Genomic DNA, 24,631 nt, shown 5'->3' on the forward strand with positions numbered 1-24,631 from the left:
TTTTCTTTTTGCTTATGTGGTGCTGAGGAATCGAACCCAGGGCCTCAGGCATGCAAGGCAAGCGCTCTACCACTGAACCACCTTCCCAGCCCCTCCTCTATTAAATTTCTTACCTGCTTGGCTGTGTATTCTTTTTACCTTGAATGCTTTTTGAACACCTGGCTTGATTATAATATTATTTATTCATTGATCTTAAATATGTGTGGCTTAATTCTAGCCTTTTAATAAATTATAACTGACTTGCAGCTTACTTTATTTTGAACATTTTCCTGTACCGAGATAAAAAAATTGTGGTAAGTAGCATACACATATGGTCCAACAGGCAGTAAGCTTCTTGAATGTAAGAATCATATTTTATGTGTGTTTTTATGTCCTTCACTTTGCACAATGCTCTTGGACATATTTTAGCAAGAATGATTGATAAACATTTCATGGATATATGAAAGTATGATTAGTAATTATCAACACCCATGTAGATCTATAATAGGTGTTTCTAAAAGAGTTTATTGATTTTTATGTGACCAGTTGTTCTTAATACAAAGACTTTTCTTATGGGAAGATGTTTGGATTTGCTGACTTAATTCAAAGTTTGTAATACAGGAAAGTTAAGTAACTTTCCGAGGTCTTTATGATTGGGTGAATGTTAAGACTTTAAATTTGGTTTCATGATCTAAAAATTTCAGCTCTTAATTTTTATTGTTTTAAGTTTAGAGCCTGAGGCTCCGAGTTCAAATTCTAGTACTGCCAAGAAAAAAGGTTACATTGTGTAAGAATGTTTTGAAATTTTTCTAGTAATCGCTTCACACGTTTAATCCTACCTCCTACATCTACGTTTATAAATGAGGCTTTCTCTTTAATTCTCTTATAAAATTGACTATTTTCACATATGTAAATATAAATATACAAATGTATATATGTGCATGCTACATATTCTAATATTTCAGTTTCTAAGCACGAATATTTTAGTCTTAGCAGTATGGTGTTGGTGTGTAAAAGTAAATACTCAGGCTTTTTAATTAATACTAAATTTTTATCAGATCCCATTTCTATAAGAGGTAACTGACATTGGTTTAAAGGATTATTATAAAATACAGTAGACTTAATGTATGTGGAGTAAATTGTAACTGGAAATACATGATAATCCAATATTTGAGAGACTTTTAAGTAACAGACATAAGAATTTGTCATGTAGATTGGGGAATTTGGAGTCATATTTGAAAAATTCTAATTAATTTAGGAGAATTAATGCAATAATGTGGGGTGTAGAGAAATTTCAGCATTTAGAATTCAATTGACTTTCAAATGACATGAGTCTTTTTTCTTTCTCTTAGGAAATTGAACTTAATTCATTAAGAGAAGCTTTATCATTTGTGTCATTAATTGATGGGTATTATAGATTAACTGCAGATGCACACCATTACCTCTGTAAAGAAGTAGCACCACCTGCAGTGCTAGAAAATATACAAAGCAATTGCCATGGTCCAATCTCGTGAGTAATACAAACTTTATATATAAATTTTTAAAATAGCATATTTAGGGCTGGGAAGGTAGTTCAGTGGTAGAGTGTTTGCCTTGCATGCATGAGGCTCTGGGTTTGATTTGTCAGCACCACATAAGCAGGAAAAGCTGGAAGTGGCTCTGTGGCTCAAGTGGTAGAGCACTAGCCTTGAGCTGAAGAGCTGAGGGACAGCACCCAGGCCCAGAGTTCAGGCCCCACGGATGAAAAAATAAAATAAAATAGCACATTTGTAATTATAGTTATTTATAGTCAGTTATACTTGCAACATCAATGAATTAAGTCAACCATATAATAAACATAGTTTTGAAAAGTTGTGTCTGTATTGGACATATACTTACTTTTCATTATTTCCTAAACAGTACAATAGAACAATGTTTACTTTGAATTTACATTATCATATATCTCATCAGTGATCTAAAGATGATTTAATGTTTGTGAGAGGATGTGCATAGGTTACATGCAAATTTTGCTATTTTGTATAAGAGAATATCCTAAGATTTGGGTTTTGGAACCAAATCCCCACTGATGTCAAGGGACAACTATATTTATAAAGAAGATTTTATACAATACATGTAGGTTTAAGGGTTTGGAAAGGAAATTTATTCTCGGGCTGGGAATGTGACTTAATGGTAGAGTGCTTGCCTTGCATGCATGAGGCCCTGGGTTCGAGTCCTCAGCACCACATAAGCAAAAAGAAAGAAGCCGAAGTGGCGCTGTGGCTCAAGTGGTAGAGCGCTAGCCTTGAGCTGAAGAGCTGAGGGACAGCGCCCAGGCCCAGAGTTCAGGCCCCACGACCAGACCCCCTTCTCCCCCCAAAAAGAAATGTATTTTCTACTAGAAATCTGTTTGCAGCCGGGCGCTGGTGGCTCACACCTGTAATCATAGCTACCAAGGAGGCTGAGATCTCAGGATCATGGTTCAAAGCCAGCCTGGGCAAGAAAAGCCGTGAAACTTGTTTTTTTTTTGTGGGGGGGGCAGAGGGTAGCCGTGAAACTTGTTTTTTTTTGGGGGGGTCCGGTCATGGGGCCTGAACTCTGGGCCTGGGCGCGGTCCCTCAGCTCTTCAGCTCAAGGCTAGCACTCTACCACTTGAGCCGCAGCACCACTTCGGCTTCTTTCTTTTTGCTTATGTGGTGCCGAGGACTCGAACCCAGGGCCTCATGTATGCAAGGTAAGCGCTCTACCTCTGAGCCACCTTCCCAGCCCTTCCGTGAAACTCTTTATCTCCAAAAACCTCCAGAAAACCGGAAGTGGCGCTGTGGCTTAAGTGGTAGAGCGCTAACCTTGAGCTGAAGAGCTGAGGGACAGCACCCACAGGTCCACAGTTCAAGCCCCATGACCACCACCACCACTAACAAAAATCTGTTTGCATAAATCATATTACATTACAATTAGAACCATTGTGTACCTTCACAATCATTAACCAGTTTTAAGATTCAGTAGAGTTTTTCAGTTACTATTAGACTTTAAAATTATATTAAAATAATGCACACAATTTTTATATTAGTAACTGTTATAATAGAGCTAAGAGACATTTTCTGCATAGTTTAATAGAATTATATAAGAATGAATATGGCTTAAAATACTAGATTTGTAATTAGAAAGCAGAAAATTCAATGAGTTTTCTTTTTGATGGTTATTGTCTTATAATATCTTGTGGGAGTTTCTGAAGTAATATAATTGTTCCTTGAATTGGTTTGAACTTACTGCAAAATAGCTTGATAAATTGATTTTTCCCCCCTTGCAAGATTATTGATAAGTATATCATAGACTGATCTTCTAAAAATTCAGTTTTAAATCTGACTTCTGATTTCTTACATATCATTTGATCATCATGCAGTGGTGCTTGTGGTCATTCATATTATTTCTTTTTAATCTTCAGAATGGACTTTGCCATTAGTAAACTGAAGAAAGCAGGTAATCAAATTGGTCTATATGTACTTCGATGCAGTCCTAAGGATTTTAATAAGTATTTTTTGACTTTTGCTGTTGAGGTTAGTATGGCACATTTATTTATGCTAACATGTTTTTTAGTCTATACTTTGTCCTTAGTGCTTATCATGTATTATTTTCTTTTTAATTCAGAATTATAACTCTGGGTATGATAACTGGCATCATAATTATTAACTTATCTAAAAATTCTGCATAAATAATTCCTAGTGTTTATGTAAACATAAAATTATATGTGCAACCAGTTTGTAAAATACTTTGTCACCAAAAGTAGAACTCTTTGCCATATTCTGTGGAGCAAAATTAATTGGAAGCAAATTTCTGTTTATTAGCAGTGGCTGCTAATTAAGAAAAATAGAACAATAACAAAGGAACAGAAACACCATAGCACTTTTAACTTGTAATTTCCCAGTATTAAGACTATAATCCTGTATATAATTTATGCTTGAACTGTAAAACTGCAAAGAAGCCTCTGTTAAATGCACATCATCTTGACTCTCATCTAATATTATGCACTATACACAAGTTCTTAAAAGATACTGTCATTTATTAGGAAATTTCATGGCTCAAATCTTTTTATAGCAGCAGGAAAATTTATTTTGTTTTTTAAAAAGTAAAGACTTTCGTTATTAACTTGGTTTTGTAAAAGTAACCATCTTGCATTTAGCACATCCAGAGAATGGATTAATATATGAACTATTAAAGGCAGATGAAGCCATTACTTCACCATTGTATAAAATTAATAATCCTAATTTTAGAATATCGCTTACTACAATTTATGACAATCAATTGTGTTGAATTTTGTGTTTATACTGTATGTGCCTCACCTAATATGAACGATATAAATTAGAAGATGTATGTATGCTATATGTTATATGATATAAACCTATCTTCAAGAAACATCTTTTGGAAAACAAAAATTAGAAAGTGTACTAATTGCTTTCTTACTTTGTTTTAATAGAGTGTATTTGTGAGCTACTTCTGTAGGATATGGAATGCTAATTAAATGCCTTCTTGAGAAGCCAAGGGCCTTTGACTGTACCCTGCTTTATGATTTATTGTTTAAATGTTTAAATATTCTGAAAACAATTACTATGCTGTCCATTGTAACGTTCCCTCCTTCTCTTTATAATTAAACTTATATAGAGAGAAAACGTCATTGAATATAAACACTGTTTAATTACAAAAAATGAGAATAGAAAGTACAACCTCAGTGGGACTAAGAAAAATTTCAGCAATCTTAAAGATCTTTTGAATTGCTACCAGATGGAAACTGTTCGCTCAGACAATATAATTTTCCAGTTTACTAAATGCTGTCCCCCAAAACCAAAAGGTAAAAAATAAATCTAGTTATTTAAAAAATACTGGTAATGGGCTATGTATGTGGTAGAAGATAACTTTAGTACACTGATTTGAAAAGAAATACCAAAGAAGCACTTATAAAAACAAATTAGTTTTGTATCATTCTGTTGTACAAAGCAGCATTAAGTAGGATCAGGTTGTTTGGTTTGCTGTTAGTGGCTTGATACTCTATTTTTTTAAAATTGCATTTTAAAGATAATTAGTCATATATGGACCTGGACAGTTTTACTACCAGATTTTGCTCATGTGTTTTAAATAAGCACTTTCATGCAGTTTTTAAAATTTTAATGTCTGCACTTTTAAAGTAGGTAGTAAGGTTGGAAATTCCTTGAAATAATACAATTAATTATTAAACCCCTTGGAAAACTGTATTAGTTAAATAAGTGATCCTAATTTTGAATGTGTGAAATAATTGGTAAGTTCAATGAATAAAAGGCAAATAATTTTATATGAAAAAGATGAACAGTGAACAACTATTATTTATTGTATTCATATGCTACTTGTTGAATGACAATGACTTTGCACAACTACTTAAAGATTAAAATAAAATTAAAAAAGAATACATTCATTTTACTTTTCTTTGGAGCAAGTCATATTTTTAATGTGTTTTGATGGATACACTCACACATATCAACACACACATACATATATATATGTATCTTATTGTTATTTTTCAGATAAATCCAATCTTCTAGTCTTCAGAACCAATGGCATTTCTGATGTGCCAAACTCACCAACGTTACAGAGGCATAATAATGTGAACCAAATGGTATTTCACAAAATCAGAAATGAAGACTTGATATTTGTAAGCCATTAAATAATGATCATTTTCTTTCTTCTTGATTTCTTACCCTGTATTATATTTATGTGATATTTGGAACTATTTTGTTATAACATATATGATAAAGTTTGCTTGCAATTTAAACATTTTATATGTTATGAGAAATATGCCAACTTTGTGTTAGAAATAAGAAAAAAATTAAGAATGAATTATATTCTCTTTTCAGATATTTAAATATTTCCTTATAAATTGTTAAAGTTCTCAAGACAGTAAGGGAAATTCATAGTATTCTTTTTTGTGAGATTTTTAAAAGATTATTATTTTAAAAGTGATGTACAGAGGGGTTACAGTTACACAAGTCAAGGTCATGAGTACATTTCTTTTTGGACAGCGCCACTCCTTCCCTGGCTTTCCAAAGTATTCTTTTTTAAGGAACTCAGGATAGTTTACTAGAGCTGATGCTTTGATGGATGTGGAGTTTAGACTGTTTTATCTTCTAAAAATTAAAAACTATACAAAGAAAAAGGGCTGGTTAGTAAGCTTTTGTGAGGCCAGTACTTAAAAGTGAGACAATCCCTGCTGAATGCAAGGATTCTGAAGAACATACTTCTTGAGTGAAAAATTAACTTTCAAGCAAAAGAGAAAGGAAGAACATTACTTATTTTACTTCAGTTCCTTTATTTATTTTTTAAATGTTATTGTCAAGGAAATGTGCAGAGGGATTACAGTTAAATATTTAAGGTAGCAAGTACATTTCTTATAGAACTTGTTACCCTTTCCCTCATTTTTCTCCCATGTTCCCTCCCTCCAACCTCCCCTCAATTTATACAGTTCGTTTCCAACATACTGTCTTGTGAGTATCACTGTTGCATTGTTTTGTCCTTTGTCCTTAGTCTCACCAGTTTGTTGTTCCCCTTCCCTTTCCAACTTCAGATAAACGTATATACAATACACAGGGTACCAAAATCAAATACAGTGACAAATGGGATAAACCATAGTAAAAAGGAAAAAAATACAAAAGAAAAAGGAAATCACATAGTACATTAAAAACAACAACAATAAAGAAGAACCTCCTGTATCTATGTCTTGCAGTTCATTTCACTTAGCATCATCTTATATGGACATATGTACATAGCTATTGAGCTATTCTGCTCATCTGTTAGGATTATCCTAACCATATATTGATTATTACAAATGAGGGAAACCATGGGATCTATGTTTCTTTAGGTCTGGCTGAGTTTACTTAATACAATTTTTTCCAAGTCTTTTCATTTCCTTACAAATTGGGGAAGTATCATTCTTGTTGATGGAGGCATGGAATTCCATTGAATACGTATACCACATTTTCTTAATCCATTCATTTACTTAGGGACATTTGAGTTGATTCCAAATCTTAACTATGGTAAATAATACTGTGATAAACATAGTTGTGCTGGTAGCTTTACAGACCCTTGTTTGTGGTTGTTTGGGTAAATGCCCAGAAGTGGGATTGCTGGGTCATAGGGGAGCTCTGTGTGGAGTCTTTTGAGGAACCTCAATACTGCTTTCCAGAGTGGTTGAACAAATTTACACTCCACCGAGAGTATAGTAGTGTTCTCTTTTGCCCACATCCCCTCCAGCATCTGTTACTAGATTTCTTGAGTATAGCCATTCTAACTGGGATAAGGTAGAATTTCAATATTGGTTTTGATTTGTATTTCTTTTATGATCAGAGATGTTGACCATTTCTTTATATGTCTATTGGCCATTCTTACTTCCTCTTCAGAGAAGTCTCTTTGTAAGTCTTTAGCCCACTTAAGTTCTTAGTAATGTAAAAGCGCCTATCCTAAGAATTTATAATCATAAGCTTTTGAGTTTTAACTACCTATATGGTCTAAGAGATGCTAAATCAAGAGATTAAAGGTAGTATTCTTTATTTCCTTAGGAGAAAGACATGCAGATTCCTTTATGGAAGAACCTGTTTAACCTAGGCTACCCAGGATTCCCACAGATAAAATTACTCCAAACATTAGTTTTTAATTAAAAATTTTGAAACATACAGGGAAACACTCCAGGATTAAGCAAGAGTCATCAAACCAAAATTATAATTCAATAACTTCATTTAGTTTTCAAGTAGAGACTACAGAACACACACCTATGTTTAAAGAATCAAAAGGAGTTAAGAACATAGGAAAATAAGACAATTTTAAAATATAATTATAAAATACAATTTTAAAGAGCAAACTTTTTTGAGAAAAGCATAGAAATGAAAAATGTGCTCATTGATATTTAAGTGAACAGATTAGGAATCAGATTACTCATAACTGAATAGAGAGTCAGTGAACTGAATTACAGACTTGAAGAAATCCTTGGAATGCAGCAGATAGGATGAATGAAATAAGAATTATAACTTAGAAATTAGTTGGATGGAATGAGAGGGTAGAATGAGAAAGACTAACTGAACTCAGACTTCTATAAGAAGATAATAGATTAGAAGACCAGATAAGAATTGTCAAGGTATGAATTCTCATGCGGGTAATAAGAAGCATAAAATATTAAAGTACAGCTTGGATTTTAGCATATATAGCTAAACTATAGCATGGTTTAGCTTCTCTAAGACTAGGTAGTTAAACTCAAAAGCTTATGATTATAAATTCTTGGGATAGTCACTTTTTCATTACTAAGAACTTAAGTGGGCTAAAGTAAGAGAGGCTTCTCTGAAGCACAAATAAGAATGGCCAATAGACACATGAAGAAATGTTCAACATCTCTGACCATGGAATACCAATACCAATAGTTACAGCTATCACATTTTTAAAATGTGTTAGTGCTTTCATGTATTTATTTACTTCATGTTCAAAACAGTACAGTGAGAAAATTGTGATCTTCATTCTTCAGATGAAGATACTAAGATAGCTGCAGTATAAAGAGATTAAATATTTTGTACAAGGTTAAGCAGCTAGTAAGTAGTAAAAGGAAAAAAATCAGCTGCATCTTCATAGACCATACGGATCATTTTATTTCACTAACATGAAAAACAAATTAATGACTCTTCTGTAGTCTTTTTTTTTTTTTTGTCAGTCATGGGGCTTGAACTCTGGGCCTGGGACTGTCCCTCAGCTCTTCAGCTCAAGGCTAGCACTCTATCACTTGAGTCACAGTGTCACTTCTGGTTTTCTGGTGGTTTATTGGAGATAAGAGTCTCACGCAGGCTGGGAAGGTGGGTAGAGTGCTTGCCTTGCATGCATGCGGCCCTGGGTTTGTTTCCTCAGCGCACCACCTAAACAGAAAAAGCTGGAAGTGGCGATGTGGCTCAAGTGGTAGAATGCTAGCCTTGAGCTGGAGAACGGAGGGACAGTGCCAAGGCCCAGAGTTCAAGCCCCACAACTGACAAAAAGAAAAAAAAGAAAAGAAAAAAGGAAAAAGAGTCTTACGGACGATCCTGCCTAGCCTGGATTTGAACTGTGATCCTCAAATCTCAGCCTCCTGAGTAGCTAGGATTACAGGCATGAGCCACCAGCGCCTGGCTTAAATATTGAGTCTTAAGAAAGATTAAGATGGAGGGTGTGACATTGAACAAGATGCGTTGTATACATAATTTGACATGTTAAATTGAAACCCCATTGTAGAACTATTTGAGGATAATAAAAATTAATAAAAAAGTGATTAGTCATTACAGGAGATTTTAAAGTAGGATGGAGTAAAAATATAGTTTATTCATTATTGTTTACTGTCTTTAATTATCACTCAAGGAAGCATAAAAAATGAATTTCAAGCCATGGTTTAATTTCTAGGCATAGCTTATAAGAGAAATGCTTCCTTAATTTAAAAAATATCAGTGAACATATTTCCCATCTTTTACCATCTTCTCATTCTTTTCCTCTTCTTCTTCTTTTTTTTTTTAACAGAATGAAAGCCTTGGTCAAGGAACTTTTACAAAAATTTTTAAAGGCTTAAGAAGAGAAGTAGGAGACTATGGCCAATTACATGAAACAGAAGTTCTCTTAAAAGTTTTGGATAAAGCACATAGAAATTATTCAGAGGTATGTATATTCTTGGGTAGTTAATGTAGTTTATGCCGTATAAATATGTGTTCTCATGTGCACATAATTTTCATGCATGAAGCATTTCAAAATATTGTAATTTAAATGTATATCTATAAGACCTTTCTGACACTTCTGATATGGCTATAGAAAATTATAAGATTTTACAATAATGTTTGTAAACTATTTTTAGAATTTTATTATGAGTATTATTAAATCTCAATTTTACACTGTAGCAGCTGCTTTTAAACATGGCTTCCCAGGATTTTATGGTTTCATAGAGGTGCCTTTACAGTTTGGTCTATTTAAAAAGAAAAAGTGTATATGACACTGTAGTTAGGAACACTGAATGAAATGCGGATGACTTGACTTTGAGAATCATCTAGAGATACAACACAAGTTCATGATCTTTATGATGTCTTAAAAGGAAGTTATGGAAGAGGATATGAAACAAGCAAGATGAGGAGTTCTAATCTAGAGCATGAAATTGCTAGTGATTATGATCCTCTGAATGATCGTAACCAGAAGTTCTAGTCAACGATTGGTTGAGTTAGAATGATGTTAATACTATGAGAGCATCCTCATATAAGTTCCATACTTTATCTGTGCAAAAGCTATTCTTAGTTATTGAGGAACCATTATTTATTTATTTATTTATTTTTGGCTCTGGTCGTGGGGCCTGAACTCTGGGCCTGGACACTGTCCCTCAGCTCTTCAGCTCAAGGCTAGCACTCTACCACTTGAGCCACAGCGCCACTTCCAGCTTTTTTTCTTTTTGCTTATGTGGTGTTGAGGAATCGAACCCAGGGCCTCAGGCATGCAAGGCAAGCGCTCTACTACTGAGCCACCTCCCTAGCCCCTGAGGAACCATTATTTAGAGCTTACATTAATCTACCTCAGTCTCATATCATGATATGAATTGTCTACCTCTAGTTCTTACTCAGTAACTATTCTAGGTGTTACAGTCTAAGCCTGTTTGACTTGCATTATTCATACTGTCCTCAGCCACTATTGCTTTCTCTCAGTGCTATCTCCACATTTCACATTTACTAAGAGATTTCCTCAGAATAAACCCTAACATCAAGGTTGATGCCACTTGCAAGTCCATATTAAGGGACCAAAGCGTATTGTAACCTGCTAAGAGTAGAAGAAAGTGCATTTCTTTTATGACAATGAATATCTTCTTTATCTCTATATTTATAAATAAGTAAAATAATAATTCTTTAGCATTATTTTTCTTTTCCTTAGTCGTTCTTTGAGGCAGCAAGCATGATGAGCCAACTTTCTCACAAGCATTTGGTTTTAAATTATGGAGTATGTGTCTGTGGAGAGGAGAGTAAGTAAAACACTGGCTTTTTATGTTAATACCATGTCTTTTTCAGAGAATCTATGGTTGTTTATATAAACAATTCAATTTCAGGGTACAGGGATCAATGTAAACTACACTTTATTGCAAATTAGATATCCTTGAACTTAACAGCATTATATGATTGTTCAGTTACATCTTACACAAAAAAGTGGTGAAATTTAAAACACAGAAATCAATTAATGCCCAAATGCTAGAGTATTATTATAATAAATGTGCAGCTTTTTTGTTCACCATAGTAGTGCATATTATGGTGGTTAAACATAATATTTGAGCAGTGGCTCTTTCCATACACACTTATTAGAAATTAGGAGGTTATAGCATATAGTTGACAGACTGAATTAGCAGTTGATCTGACTGAAATGATTGTATACTGCTATTAGATATAGTCTCCAGGTATATTGGAGTAATTATATATTACATTACGTTGTACTCTGTATAGTAAAATGTATGTTGTATATTTACATGTAATTATATAATCTATATTTAATTGTTTATTCCTGCATCACATCATGAATAAATATAAACTTAATGTACATGGTGTAAATCCATTATGCTTTTAAATGAATTTTGTTTAATTTCTTTACCCATCGTATTTGCATGCAACATAAATGTACTTATAAAAAGTTTGAATTTTATGTTTAAATAATACATATAATACATATGCTTAAGACTTATTATTACCTATATTTTAATACAGATATTTTGGTTCAGGAGTTTGTAAAATTTGGATCATTAGATACATATCTGAAAAAGAACAAAAGTTCTATAAATATATTATGGAAACTTGGAGTGGCTAAGCAGTTGGCATGGGCCATGCATTTTCTAGTAAGTAATTAGTATTTTGTTTTTGCCAAAACTTGCTTTATCTTATGAGCAGTGTAGAAATTATTTTGTCCTAGCACTAAGAAACAAATCTTTGAATAGATGCCAAGTCATTCAAAACAATTTGTTAGGTGTTGAAAAGGGATTACTTCAGGAATATGTTTATTTATGTTAAATCTGTTTGGAAAGGAATAGCTTTGTCATCCCATCAATCTCCTCTTGATAGAGAACCTGTAGTTCTTAACATTTGGGGTTAGCAAATTTAGCCAAAAAATATTCAGAAACACATTACTGTGGATAGCAGAAAATGCCTTATTATGATATTTGAGGGCAATTGGAACATTATGGGAAGGCAGAATTGACAGAGAAGCAGAGTACTGGAGTGACAGCCAGTTATTCTAACCCCCCCCCCCCCCCCCCCGAGTAAACCTATGGCTGCTGAGCTGAAGACAGTATTTCCTAATGTCAGCTGCCATCTAGAAAGACTTACCATTTAGAATTTCAGCTCTGAGAAGTAGAGTAATACTGGGTAGATTTAACTTATTCACTTCATTATGATGGATTATTGTGTCATTTAAAGGATAAACCAGGAAATTTTCTGCTGTTGTCTCAAAACATGCCTCTAAGTTAATATTTGTATGTTGTCTTATATAGCTTCTTTATTCTGTCTTGGAGCTTTAAACATGAAATGTTCAAATATTTGTGAGTTGATATTTGAATATACATGCATTTAACTTTAATAGGAAGAAAAAAACATTATTCATGGGAATGTATGTGCCAAAAATATTCTACTTATCAGAGAAGAAGACAGGAAGACAGGAAATCCTCCTTTCATCAAACTTAGTGATCCTGGCATTAGCATTACAGTTTTACCAAAGGACAGTAAGTTCTACAGGGATTTCATTTAACTTCATTAAATATTGCTTGGGTAGTAACATAAAAAGCATGTTCAGTTTTCCTTGAACTTTCTATTACTCATGTGCTCTTGATTAATAATGTTTATCTGGCACTTGTAGCAGTTTCAATTAAGTTACAGGTACATCCTGGTCTCTCTCCTTCTTTCTTAGAGACATGTCATCATTGACTTGAGATAATTTTTAAAAACAATTTTATCCCTAGTTATGTATGGAAGATGCAGTTTCATTTATTTTTACATTATATTTTCTCAAACTGTTCTTAAACTGTTTGAAAAAATATATCAAGCCCTTAGAACTTATTCAGCTATTTCTGATGTTTTAAAAGTTGCTTTAAAAAACCTTCTTACATCTGTTAATCTTGTTAGACATAATAACCTAAAAGTAAAATTTTCAGTTAAATAGTTTTTGGAGAGTCCAAACGACATTGCTATTTCACTATCTGAACTATTTTTTTCTAATTGAATGTTCTAAATGTAGACTCATACAATCAGTTTATGCATTGACATACAGTATTCTATTTGAGACTATGATACTTGGTACCTTATCCAACAGTGAAGACTATAATATGACAGTTATAAAGAAGAAATCTTGCACAATCTTAGACCTCCTACTTGGGGAAATTTGCTTTATTTGAATAGAAAATAAATATATTCACTTGGTAAAGGAGAAAGAACTCAGTGTTCTTTTTAATACTATTTATTTATTTATTTATTTATTTTTGTGCTGATACTAGGGCCTGAGCTGAGAGCTTAGCTTAGCTTTTTTGCTCAAAGTTGACATTTTACTATTTATTTGAACCACACCCCTGCTGCCCTAATGCCTTGTTTATACAGCAAAATATTTGTATTACTTTACTGAAACATACCAAAATATATTGCAGATTATCCCTCATATTCATTGATATGTGTCAGAATACCTGGAAGTCAGAGTTCTTTTGCTTCTTCTTTCTTTGGTTATTATCTTTGTAGTGCTATAATGACCCTTAGAAACTTCATTTGGGAAATTCCATTATCTGAGCAGTATCAATTCTATACCCATAGTACCTCAAAATAATTTCGTCGTTCATCTGCCATAATGATAAATGCCTGTGGAGCTTGCTCATCTTCATTATAATAGCCACTGCTATTAAGTTATTAAAATTTTTGTCCCCATTAGTTTTACTACTTACATATTTGTTAAAAAAAACAGTTGAGAGATAGTTTCAGGACAAACTTTGTAAATGGAGATGAGGACAGGATTAATGAGAAGGTGTAGAGAAAGTGATATGCCAGTTGAGACACTATTGTGTAATAGAAGTAAGTTTAGTTGTGTGGAATTTATTGTACAAGATTCTAATTCTATCATGCTGCTAACAAATTGTGTGACTTTAAGCAAATTAATGTTTTTATGCCTTTCCATGTCCTTATTGTTAAAACTGAGTGAATTAGATAACCCAAAAGCTCTTAAGTTTATCTAAACATAATCAGGGGTAGTCCTTCTCAAATAATAAAAAAAGACTTGGTGAATTTGAAAATAATTTGCCTATAGAATAATGGTGTTGTGGAGGTTATGTATCTTATCTTTTGTTCTGTTATTTATAAGTTCTTCAGGAGAGAATACCATGGGTACCACCTGAATGCATTGAAAATCCTAAAAATCTAAATTTGGCAACAGACAAATGGAGTTTTGGTACCACTTTGTGGGAAATCTGCAGTGGAGGAGATAAACCTCTGAGCGCTCTCGATTCTCAAAGAGTAAGTTAATACAGACCATGGAGGTAGAAAAACTTTGTGGTCCTTTATATTTCTTTCACATGATTTGGTATTTCTTAGCCCACCTCATTTTAACGAGAAAGTTTATGCAGTTTATAGAAAGTTTAACAGTATTATAAAGTTTATTCTCAGTTTTTTGTTCTTTAACTATAGAAGCTTCAGTTCTATGAAGATAGGCACCAGCTTCCTGCACCAAAGTGGACAGAATTAGCAAATCTTATAAATAATTGTATGGATTATGAATCAGATTTCAGGCCTTCTTTCAGAGCCATTATACGGGACCTTAACAGTTTATTTACTCCAGGTATGTATAGTTGGAGAGAACCTATTGATCCCTTCCTTATCTTTCTATCTTTATTGTATTTTTACTAGTTTTGCCATCTCTTCCAAGATGTTCTTTGATGTCTTCTAAGACCTTTTAACTTCTTGTACTGATACAACTTCTCATACTTTGTGTATTTTTTTGTTTTTAAAAAAGCCCTTTTCTCCTTCAGTAACCTAATTTTTTTTACTCATTTGTTCCTTTAAATGAAAAAAAAAAACACAATTTATGCCTATGGAAGGGAAGTTTGAGACTCTAGCCTGTTTTTAGTTTTCCAGTTAATGAGCAGCATGTTTATTTGGCTGAATTGACTTTGTAATAACAACTCTTTATTGTTTACTCGATTTTTGACTTCTTAATAACAACTCTATTTTATAATTAATTTTCTAAACATGAGGTAGACTTGTTTGTTCTAACCTCCTTTTAGATATTGAGCTAAAGTTATGTAGGTATTTAATAAGTGCTTCAGTACTAGTAGTTCATTATAACCTTTATGAATATTAAAACTATCTTTTAGGAAAGTAATCATCCTTTGAAAGATTTTTCTTAAGAACCTATCAGGTTATGAGAAATAAAGTTCCCATTAATATAATCTATAAGCCGGTTTTAGTTTTTCTATATCACTTAGTGTTTCTAACTCATTGTGATTATTTTATCAACTTGAATATGTATGATTTCACCCCAAAAATGTATTTGCCAACCTAAGATAATGATATTCTTTATTTGTCTAGATTATGAACTATTAACAGAAAATGATATGTTACCAAACTTGAGGATAGGTGCTCTAGGGTTTTCTGGTGCTTTTGAAGACAGGGACCCTACACAATTTGAAGAGAGACACTTGAAATTTCTACAGCAACTTGGGAAGGTAAATTATCGCAAGTTTTTCAAATAGAGTATGGTCATACAACCCTTTATTTAGGAAGATAAAAAGACTTTAGATAATCCTTTTCTTTTTTATTGTTATTAGTAAGGTGATGAGGGGATTACAGTTATGTAAGTCAAGTAATGAGTACCCTTCGTTTTGGACAGTGTCACCCCTTGCCTCGCTCTCTCCCAGTTTTTCCCTCCGGTGTCTACCCATAAGTTGTATAGTTCCATTTTCAGGTTAGTGTCTAATGACTGCTCCATTTTTTCACCCTTTGTCTCTCCATTTCTGTTTCCCCCTCTTGCCCTTCTTAAGACAGATAAATGAATAAACAAGACAAAAGAAAAGAAAACCCACAACAAAGAAAAAAATCTTGTTTCCATTTCCTGGGGTTCATTTAGATAAATATTACTTTATCTGATCAGATGCACATAGGCACTGAACCTTTGTGTTCCTCTCCTGAGGAAATCTTCCTTCCATCTCACTGTGTGCAAATATCTAGAGGCTTTGAAGAATCTTTAAAATTCATTTTTGACCATTTTAAGGGTTATCTGTAGAAAAAAGGCTTGTCAGATATTAGAGAAATTTTGTATTACATAAGCAACTTTCATTGCAGAAGAACATCTCAGAGCCTGTCACACATAATGTACATTGAACATCTTCAAGAGGATGATAAAGGAGGCAATACTTCACAAATTGCTATGACCATGGGACTCTTGCTTGACAGGAGCTTGTAGTTCATGATGTGTGAGTTAGTGAAACAGAGAAAGGAATACTCAAATATTTCTGCCTGTCCTTAGACATCTCAGGGGAAAAAAAAATCTTCTAATTGCTTGCTGCCTAGGACATTGACTGGATAAAGTTCACTAAGACAGCCTCCGGCAAGGTCATGATAGCCTGTAGGTTGTAAGCAAGACCAGAAAAGGCTCATTTTAGGAGGTCTAACCACAGTATTACTCTCTCACTTCTTCCTCTAAGCTTGCTTGCATAAGTATAAGCTTCCAGATTATTTATTGTTATGAATTAGATTTTGGTATAGATATAAAAGTCTCATTTAGGCCTTAAAATTAAACTATAAGTTCCAAGTTAAGCTTCCCTAGAGCTAAACATTGGAGGTTATACTAAAATATTTGCTTAGCCATATTAATACTTTGCTCATTTATCTTTGTTTAAAAAATACTCTTGGTTATCTTTGAAGTAATGTAGCAATGAGAACAAAAAGTTCAGATATCTTGGGTATATTAGGTGTATTGGTGTGTAACAAATTACCCTTAATGGCCAAAAGCAACACTTAATTATCTTCAGTATTTTGAGTCAGGAATCTAGGAAGCTGTTTAACTCAGGGGAAAAGATATAAAACTCTTAATTTGTCAGTGTTAAATTTTAAGATATTATTTTACAGTAATTTCTGAAAAATACCAATTTGAGATAGACATTTTATTGTCTCTATTTTAGGGAGGAAAAAAATAATGATGTTCAGAGAGGGAATTGAACTTCCCAAGGTCACAATGAGATGAATTAGAGAACCAAAATTCTAGCTCTGTTCTGTTTTGGCCTGAGTCCTAGGTTTTGTGTCCTTCCAAACTATAGTTTAGGTTTTAAAGAAGATTTCAAGTACATAACTGGAAATAAAGTTGCTCAAGATCTACATTCCTAGAGAATTCGATAATACCTTAACTATACTAATTGGGATTAATGCCAAAACCCTATACTTGACGTTAAATGTTAGGTATCAGCTTACCAATCCTATGTAGGTAATGTCTTAAGAGTGGATTTCCTTAAAAACTGACCTCATATGTATTTCTTTCTCTCTCTCTCTATATTCCATATATATATATATATTCCATAGTCTAAAAATGCCTTCTTTTTTTTCTTTTGTGCTGGTCCTAGGGCTTGAACTCAAGGCCTGGATGCTGTCTCTGAACTTTTTTTTTTGTTGTTGTTGTTGGTCGTGGGGCCTGAACTCTGGGCCTGGGCGCCGGCCCTGCGCTCTTCAGCTGTAGACTAGCGCTCTACCACTTGAACCTCAGCCCCACTTCCTGCTTTTACTGCTTATGTGGTGCTGAGGAATCGAACCCAGGGCCTCATGCACGCAAGGCAAGCGCTCTACCACTGAGCCACCTTCCCAGCCCCAAATACCTTGATTTCTTAAAGCAGACTATTGACTGTATATTAATTTGATTGGGCTATGATAATAAAATGTCATAGAATGGTTGACTTAAACAACAAGCATTATTAGTTTTCACAGTTCTAGAGGCTCAAAAGTCATAAGATCAGAGACCTACCAGGGTTTGGTTTCTTGTGAAGACTTTTTCTAGCTCTGTTTCTGTTTTTTAGCCTGACCATAAGGCATTAGGACCTCACTCTTATGTCTTAATTTAACATTTATCACTCCTACGTAAGGCTCTATTTCCAAGCCACATTGGGAATTAGAGTTTCGTCATAAAAATTTTAGGGGGACACGGTAGTCCATAACAGACCCTCACTGTTAATGATGTCAAAGGGAATATTGTAAAGAAGAAAATTTCTTCCTGACAATGAGTGATAAAAATTTAGGGATCCTCTAGCATTCCTCTTGTATTAGTAAATGATTCATCATTTGTATGAATGCATTTTTCAAGTAATTTATATTTCAGTATATAATTCTTTTGAAGAAGTTAAGTTTTATATACCATCTTGTTGAAATCATGCCATTTTCTTGCTCTAAAACTTGCCAAATAAAAGCTTAGTAATATGCCTATTACTTCTAGCTCTTGAGACTTCATGTATAATTAGCATTAGTAATTTTATTTTGAAAAACTCAAGTCTTCCAACCGATGCATTGTGTTGTTTAGGGTAATTTTGGAAGTGTGGAAATGTGCCGATATGACCCCCTGCAGGACAACACTGGGGAGGTAGTGGCTGTTAAAAAGCTCCAGCACAGTACTGAAGAGCACCTCAGAGATTTTGAAAGGGAAATTGAAATCTTGAAATCCCTGCAGCATGACAACATTGTCAAGTACAAAGGAGTGTGCTACAGTGCTGGTATGTTGCCTATAGAAACTGTTAAATTCAAATGGTAATAGAAACATAAAACTATTTGAAGATCTGGGCTTAGCATATGCCAATGCCAGAGAGATGTTCTAAATGATTGGAGATGCAGTGTAGTGATAATAGGCTCAGGAAATCTTTAGCTGGTTAACCAGTCCTTACCACTTTTTCCAGAGTATACTTTTAACAAGCGTATACTTTCTTTAAAAAAAGAAATGATATTTCCTTATATTTTTAATGAAAATATTTTTAGAAGAGATACACTTTAATATAAATGAGGAGAAAAGAAAGGTTTATTAGTTAAGCTGAAAGAGTTACAGAAGTCTATAACTTTTAAAGCTTTTAAAAAAAATAACTGGTGTTTTAGTTAAAATCATTACTGAATCTTAAAGCATAAAAATAATTTCTAGCAGTATGAAATGATCATTATTTTATTTCAAAAGCCTGCCAAGCAAAATCTCACATTTATCTCCTATTTCAGTATTTTCACAGTCTTTGGAATCAGACTAGCGAAGATTAAAACTGAGTTCAGAGCTACTTTCTCTTGAAAGCCCTTCTAACAGGCACTATCAATTTACAAAAATAACAGATGCATACCAGTGCCTTTTGTCTGTACTTACTGAAGTTTGCTTTCCATTGTGATGGTCTAGAGGTTAAAGACTTAAATGAAAAAACTTAAACAGTTGTTTTCATTTGATTTTTATTATAAATGTGTAAAAAGTAATTGCATTAATTAATGTCTCATTTCTGATGAAAAAGAAAAGGTTTGTGTTCTAAACAACTAATTACTTTTTACTTATAATAAAGATTTATCATCTTATATTCATGTATGCATATATATATGTGTGTATACATATATATATGTCTTTTATATATGCTTTTTCCCCAAATTTCATCAGTAAAATATAATAAAGTAGTAACGTATTATGTTCTGTTTGTGTATTAAAAGGCCGGCGTAATTTAAGATTAATTATGGAGTATTTACCTTATGGAAGTTTACGAGACTATCTTCAAAAACATAAAGAACGGATAGATCACAAAAAACTTCTGCAGTATACATCTCAGATATGCAAGGTATCTAACATCTTAGTTATTTGTTGTGGACCAAATGAGCTTGTTGAACTAATTTAGAAATCCTGTAAACTTTTCCTTAGCTAATAAAAAGAACTAAAGGAACAAGACCATTTAAATCATGCTTATACAACTACAAGAAAAATTTTATTTTCTCCACCCACAGGGTATGGAGTATCTTGGTACGAAAAGATACATCCACAGGGATCTGGCAACAAGAAATATATTGGTAGAGAATGAGAACAGAGTTAAAATTGGAGATTTTGGATTAACTAAAGTCTTGCCACAAGACAAAGAATACTATAAAGTGAAAGAACCTGGTGAAAGTCCCATATTCTGGTGAGTACAGTATTTATCAACAAAATAAAATATAATCATATAACACAAAGTTCATTTTTCTTATTATTTTTGACTATACAGTATTAATGCTTAATAATAGTAAACATTTTATGGGTTATTTTATATTTAATCCTCATAACAACCTTTGGAGTATATGTTATTATTATTACAGATTGAGCCCTAAACTGAAAATTCAAAATACTCTGAAATCTAACCATGTCATTTACATGATGCTCAAGTTGTTTCAGATTTTGGAGCATTTGACTCATTTAGTTATAAAAATATTTCCCAGACCTGGGTGCTGGTGGCTGATGTCTGTAAGCCTAGCTACTCAGTAGGCTAAGGTCTGAGGATCATGATTCAAAGCTAGCCCAGGCAGAACAGTCCCTGAGACTTTTATCTCCAGTTAATCACCAGAAAGCTGAAAGTGGAGTTTTGGCACAAGGGTAGAGTTCTAACCTTGAGCAAAAGTCAGGCAACATTCAGCATCTAAGCCCTAAGCCCCAGAACTGGCACCAAAAAAAATTATTTCTAAACCACATGATATATTTATACATATACATATGCATATGTGTATATATGTAAAAACTATATAGTGGAATATGATGAAAATTATCTGCTAGCTGGCAGTCTGTTTCTTTTTTTATATGGGGACTGAACTCAGGCCCTCATACTTCTAGTTAGGGTACTATACCATTTGAGCCACATGTCATCCCTTTTTAGCTTTTATTATTTTTCAGGTAAGGTTTCACATTTCTTCTCAGTTCACAATTCTACCTATACTATGCTATCCACCTAGATGAGATCACAGACACACATGACAACTATTTATTGATATGGTAGGAGGTCTCATTAATTTTGCCTGGCTGGCATTAAACCTCAATCCTCCCCGTCTCCTCCTGTGCTAGTATTTGGGGTTACAGGCATGACCTATCACATCTGGCCATTCCTTTTCGATTTTATTGAAAAAAAGATGAAAGATGCATTTTACTCATCCACTAACTTGTTGAATTAAAACTCCTTAGTACAATTAATTAAAACAAAAAAAACTAGAGGAAAAGCTTCTACTTAAGTAGTTATAAATATTGAAGCATAGTTTCAGGATGCATAGAGCATCCTTCTTCTTCTTCTTCTTGTTTAATTGTGGAGCTTGAACTCAGGACCTGGGCATTGTCCCTGTGCCTTTTCCTTTTAAGGCTAGTGCTCTATCACTTTGAGTTATAGCACCAGTTCCTGTTTTCTGGTGGTTAATTGGAGATAAGAGCCTCATGGATTTTATTGCCTACCAGATGATCCTTATTTTGTTCTTACTACAGAGTACCATTTGGGCAATCTTTATGCCATCGGGGTTACTTTGCACCTGGTTTGCCAATCTCCATAGTGGTCATAAGGATCTAAGGAATTGGTAGCTCATTAGACATTGAAATGAAGAGTAAAAAATAATTCTTAAGATTTTCAGCATGGTATAGTCCTAGTTACTTAGAATTGAGAGATCAGGGCATCATGGTTCTAGGCCAACCTGGGCCAAAAGAAGTTCATGAAACTTCATTTAGCTACTGAGGAAGCACAGTGGTTTTATATAATGGCATATGCCTGTCATTCTGGGACATTGGGAAACAAAGATAAAGATTGAAGCCCAGGCTGGCCTGAGAATAAACCAATGACCTACTTTGAAAATAGCTATCCAAAAAGAGGCTGTTATAGTATCTGCACAGCAAGTAGGGGCCCTGAGTTTATTCTCCAATACTGGGAAAAATAAAAATCAAAGTCAAACAGATTTTGACACTAATCATTGTATAAGGAAAGTAAAATAATCAGCAATATTTGGAAAGGTGGGAATGGTGTTCTGTTTGCCCTTAGACATTTAATGTGAAAATGTTGGGTATGTCTGGAGAATTAAAGATCAAAACCATGGTTATAAATTCAGGAATCTTTAGTATTTAGGTAGATGATACTATCTAAGGAAAAGTTTCTTTAAATGAGAGAAGAGTGAGTCACTTTTGTTTCAGGAATTATAGAAAGTGCATGAAAGCCACTACTCAAAAGTCAGCATTTTAAGGAAGCTCTTCTGAGGATAGCAGCCTGATTTCTGATATGTTGATGTTTCACAACTTTTTTTGTAATACAATGGTATTTTTTTATTTGTTGGTTGGTTGGTGTATTTTTATGTCGATACTGGAGCTTGAACTCAGGGCTTCATGCTCCTGATTGAGTTTTTTTGCTCAAGGCTGGCACTTTGCGACTTGACACACCTCCACTTCTGGTTTTTGGGTTTTGGTGTTTTTTTTTTTCTGGCCTCTGGTTTTCTGGCTTTGGACCTTAGTCCTCATATTTCAGCCTCTTGAATAGCCAGAAATGCAGGCTTGAGGCACCAGTACCTTGTTTAATCAATAGTTTTTTAAATATAATACTATCCAAGAGAGTTTTGGCCTGTGGCTAATGAATATCTTGTTTCCATTTTTGCGTTTACTTTTATTACAGAGATGGCTATAGAGATCTGTTTTTAGACTGATGTGTTAAAAAATATATATGTATATATATACATATATAAACTCTATATAAGCTATATAAACAATATCTCCAAGAGATTAAAAATCAAGAGTTGGCACATCAAATAACTTTTTTTTTTTTTTGGGTCTGGTCATGGGGCCTGAACTCTGGGCTTGGGCACTGTCTCTCAGCTCTTCAGCTCAAGGCTAGTGCTCTACCACTTGAGCCACAGCGCCACTTCCGGCTTTTTTCTTTTTGCTTATGTGGTGCTGGGGAATTGAACCCAGGGCCTCATGCATGCAAGGCAAGCACTCTACCACTGAGCCACCTTCCCAGCCCCTACATCAAATAACTTTTAAATGTTCTTTATGAATTACAGGTATGCTCCAGAGTCACTGACAGAGAGCAGGTTTTCTGTGGCCTCAGATGTTTGGAGCTTTGGAGTGGTTTTGTATGAACTTTTCACATATATTGAGAAGAGTAAAAGTCCACCAGTGGTCAGTATATTGTACTTTTTATTTCACCATCATCTTTGCTTTTTTAACCACGAGAAAGGCTTTATCAAAAGAATAAGCCATGAGCTGATTTTCAAGCCTCTTATTGCTTATTTAAAGGAAGTTTTCATCAAAACCACTAAGTTTATTCACTAAATTAATTTTTTTGATGAAGAAGGGTTTTATAGCACTATGTGTTGTATGTATAGCACTGTGTGGTGTATTAGTACATTTTCTGTTACTATAACAAATGATCTGATACTGAGTACCTTGTAATAAAAAGCAATTTATTTAACTCATTGTTTTTGGAGACTGAAAGTTCAGTATCAAACCATCTTGTCTGTTCCAGCCTCCTGTGGAGGACCTGTTTGCTGAATCGCAACATAATAGATAGGTAGGCAAAAAGATAATTAGCATGCCGAAACAAGCATATTGCAACACTTGAAGCTAGAGAGCCAGAAGGAGTCAGTCTTGTTCTTTCTGTAAAGTAGTTTGTTCTATTGAGAACGGACACGCTCTATGACATTAGCATTAAGAATTAATCCCATTCCCAATGGGAATTTGACCTCATTACTTTACCCTAGGGTAAAGCTTTACCCTGAGAATAGCAGCCTTATTTCTGCTATGTTGATGTTTCACAACTTTTTTGTAATACAATGGTATTTATTTATGGTTGATTGGTGTATTTTTGTGTCAGTACTGGAGCTTGAACTCTGAGCCTCATGTTCCTGATTAGCTTTTTTGTTGAAGGCTGCATACAAACATTTAGAAAAAGGCTACCTCCAAACTATTACTCTCTTATTAATATTTTAAGTATGTTTGGTAAGCTCATTCATTCTAGAACTTACAAAATTCAGAATAAATCTTTCTACCTAAATTTTACTGTTCATTATAGATTTCTTTCAATATAGAAAAATATGAAAAAATGAAAATTATTCCTGATATAGTTACTCAAAGGCAACCATGTTAACATTGTGATATTTTCCTCTATGTTTGTCCAAATTTTAAATAAGAGAGTGAATTTTTATGAAAAAATAGTTTCATAAAATTAATATGCTGTGTAGTTTTCTATCCTCCCATTTTATTAAGTATTACATTTATGAATATTTCACTACATTAGTAAATCTTTACTGCATATATTATTTCTAATTGTTGGGCAACATTCCATTATAGTTATATATTTCTAGTTTTATATATAATCATTTTCTATTTTCACTCATTCTATATAACATTTCAGTGAACATTCTTAATATAAATATTTATGTTTATCACTGGCTGTCATGTAAGTAAGAATAAATGTAAAGAAAATAAATATAATGAACAAGAATAAAGATATAATTATAGGTGAGAGGTAATGGACTAGTAAAGACTTTGATGATTTCAAAATAATTTCTAGAAAGCTATACAAGATTATATATAAATAATAGTGCAGGGCTGGGAAGGTGGCTCAGTGGTAGAGCACTTGCCTTGCATGCATGAGGCCCTGGGTTCGATTCCTCAGCACCACATAAGCAAAAAGAAAAAA

At 33.6% G+C, this 24,631-nt stretch overlaps 1 protein-coding gene across 1 annotated transcript in view; it reads left to right on the plus strand.

Annotated features, from left to right (window-relative positions):
* Jak2 (Janus kinase 2) overlaps positions 1–24,631 on the plus strand; it is a 52,334-nt gene that overhangs the window by 24,907 nt on the left and 2,796 nt on the right. Inside the window, exons 7-22 of the mRNA XM_013018412.1 lie at positions 1,332–1,489; positions 3,401–3,512; positions 4,615–4,801; positions 5,508–5,635; positions 9,499–9,633; positions 10,882–10,969; positions 11,700–11,827; positions 12,568–12,706; positions 14,323–14,474; positions 14,646–14,796; positions 15,546–15,682; positions 18,517–18,706; positions 19,662–19,786; positions 19,950–20,122; positions 22,992–23,109; positions 23,456–23,494. Coding sequence (XP_012873866.1) covers positions 1,332–1,489; positions 3,401–3,512; positions 4,615–4,801; positions 5,508–5,635; positions 9,499–9,633; positions 10,882–10,969; positions 11,700–11,827; positions 12,568–12,706; positions 14,323–14,474; positions 14,646–14,796; positions 15,546–15,682; positions 18,517–18,706; positions 19,662–19,786; positions 19,950–20,122; positions 22,992–23,109; positions 23,456–23,494 — 2,160 coding nt within the window. The remainder of the gene's footprint in view (positions 1–1,331; positions 1,490–3,400; positions 3,513–4,614; positions 4,802–5,507; positions 5,636–9,498; positions 9,634–10,881; positions 10,970–11,699; positions 11,828–12,567; positions 12,707–14,322; positions 14,475–14,645; positions 14,797–15,545; positions 15,683–18,516; positions 18,707–19,661; positions 19,787–19,949; positions 20,123–22,991; positions 23,110–23,455; positions 23,495–24,631) is intronic.

The sequence above is a fragment of the Dipodomys ordii genome, unplaced genomic scaffold (genome assembly GCF_000151885.1).
Source record: "Dipodomys ordii isolate 6190 unplaced genomic scaffold, Dord_2.0 Scaffold40, whole genome shotgun sequence".
Lineage (NCBI taxonomy): Eukaryota > Metazoa > Chordata > Mammalia > Rodentia > Heteromyidae > Dipodomys > Dipodomys ordii.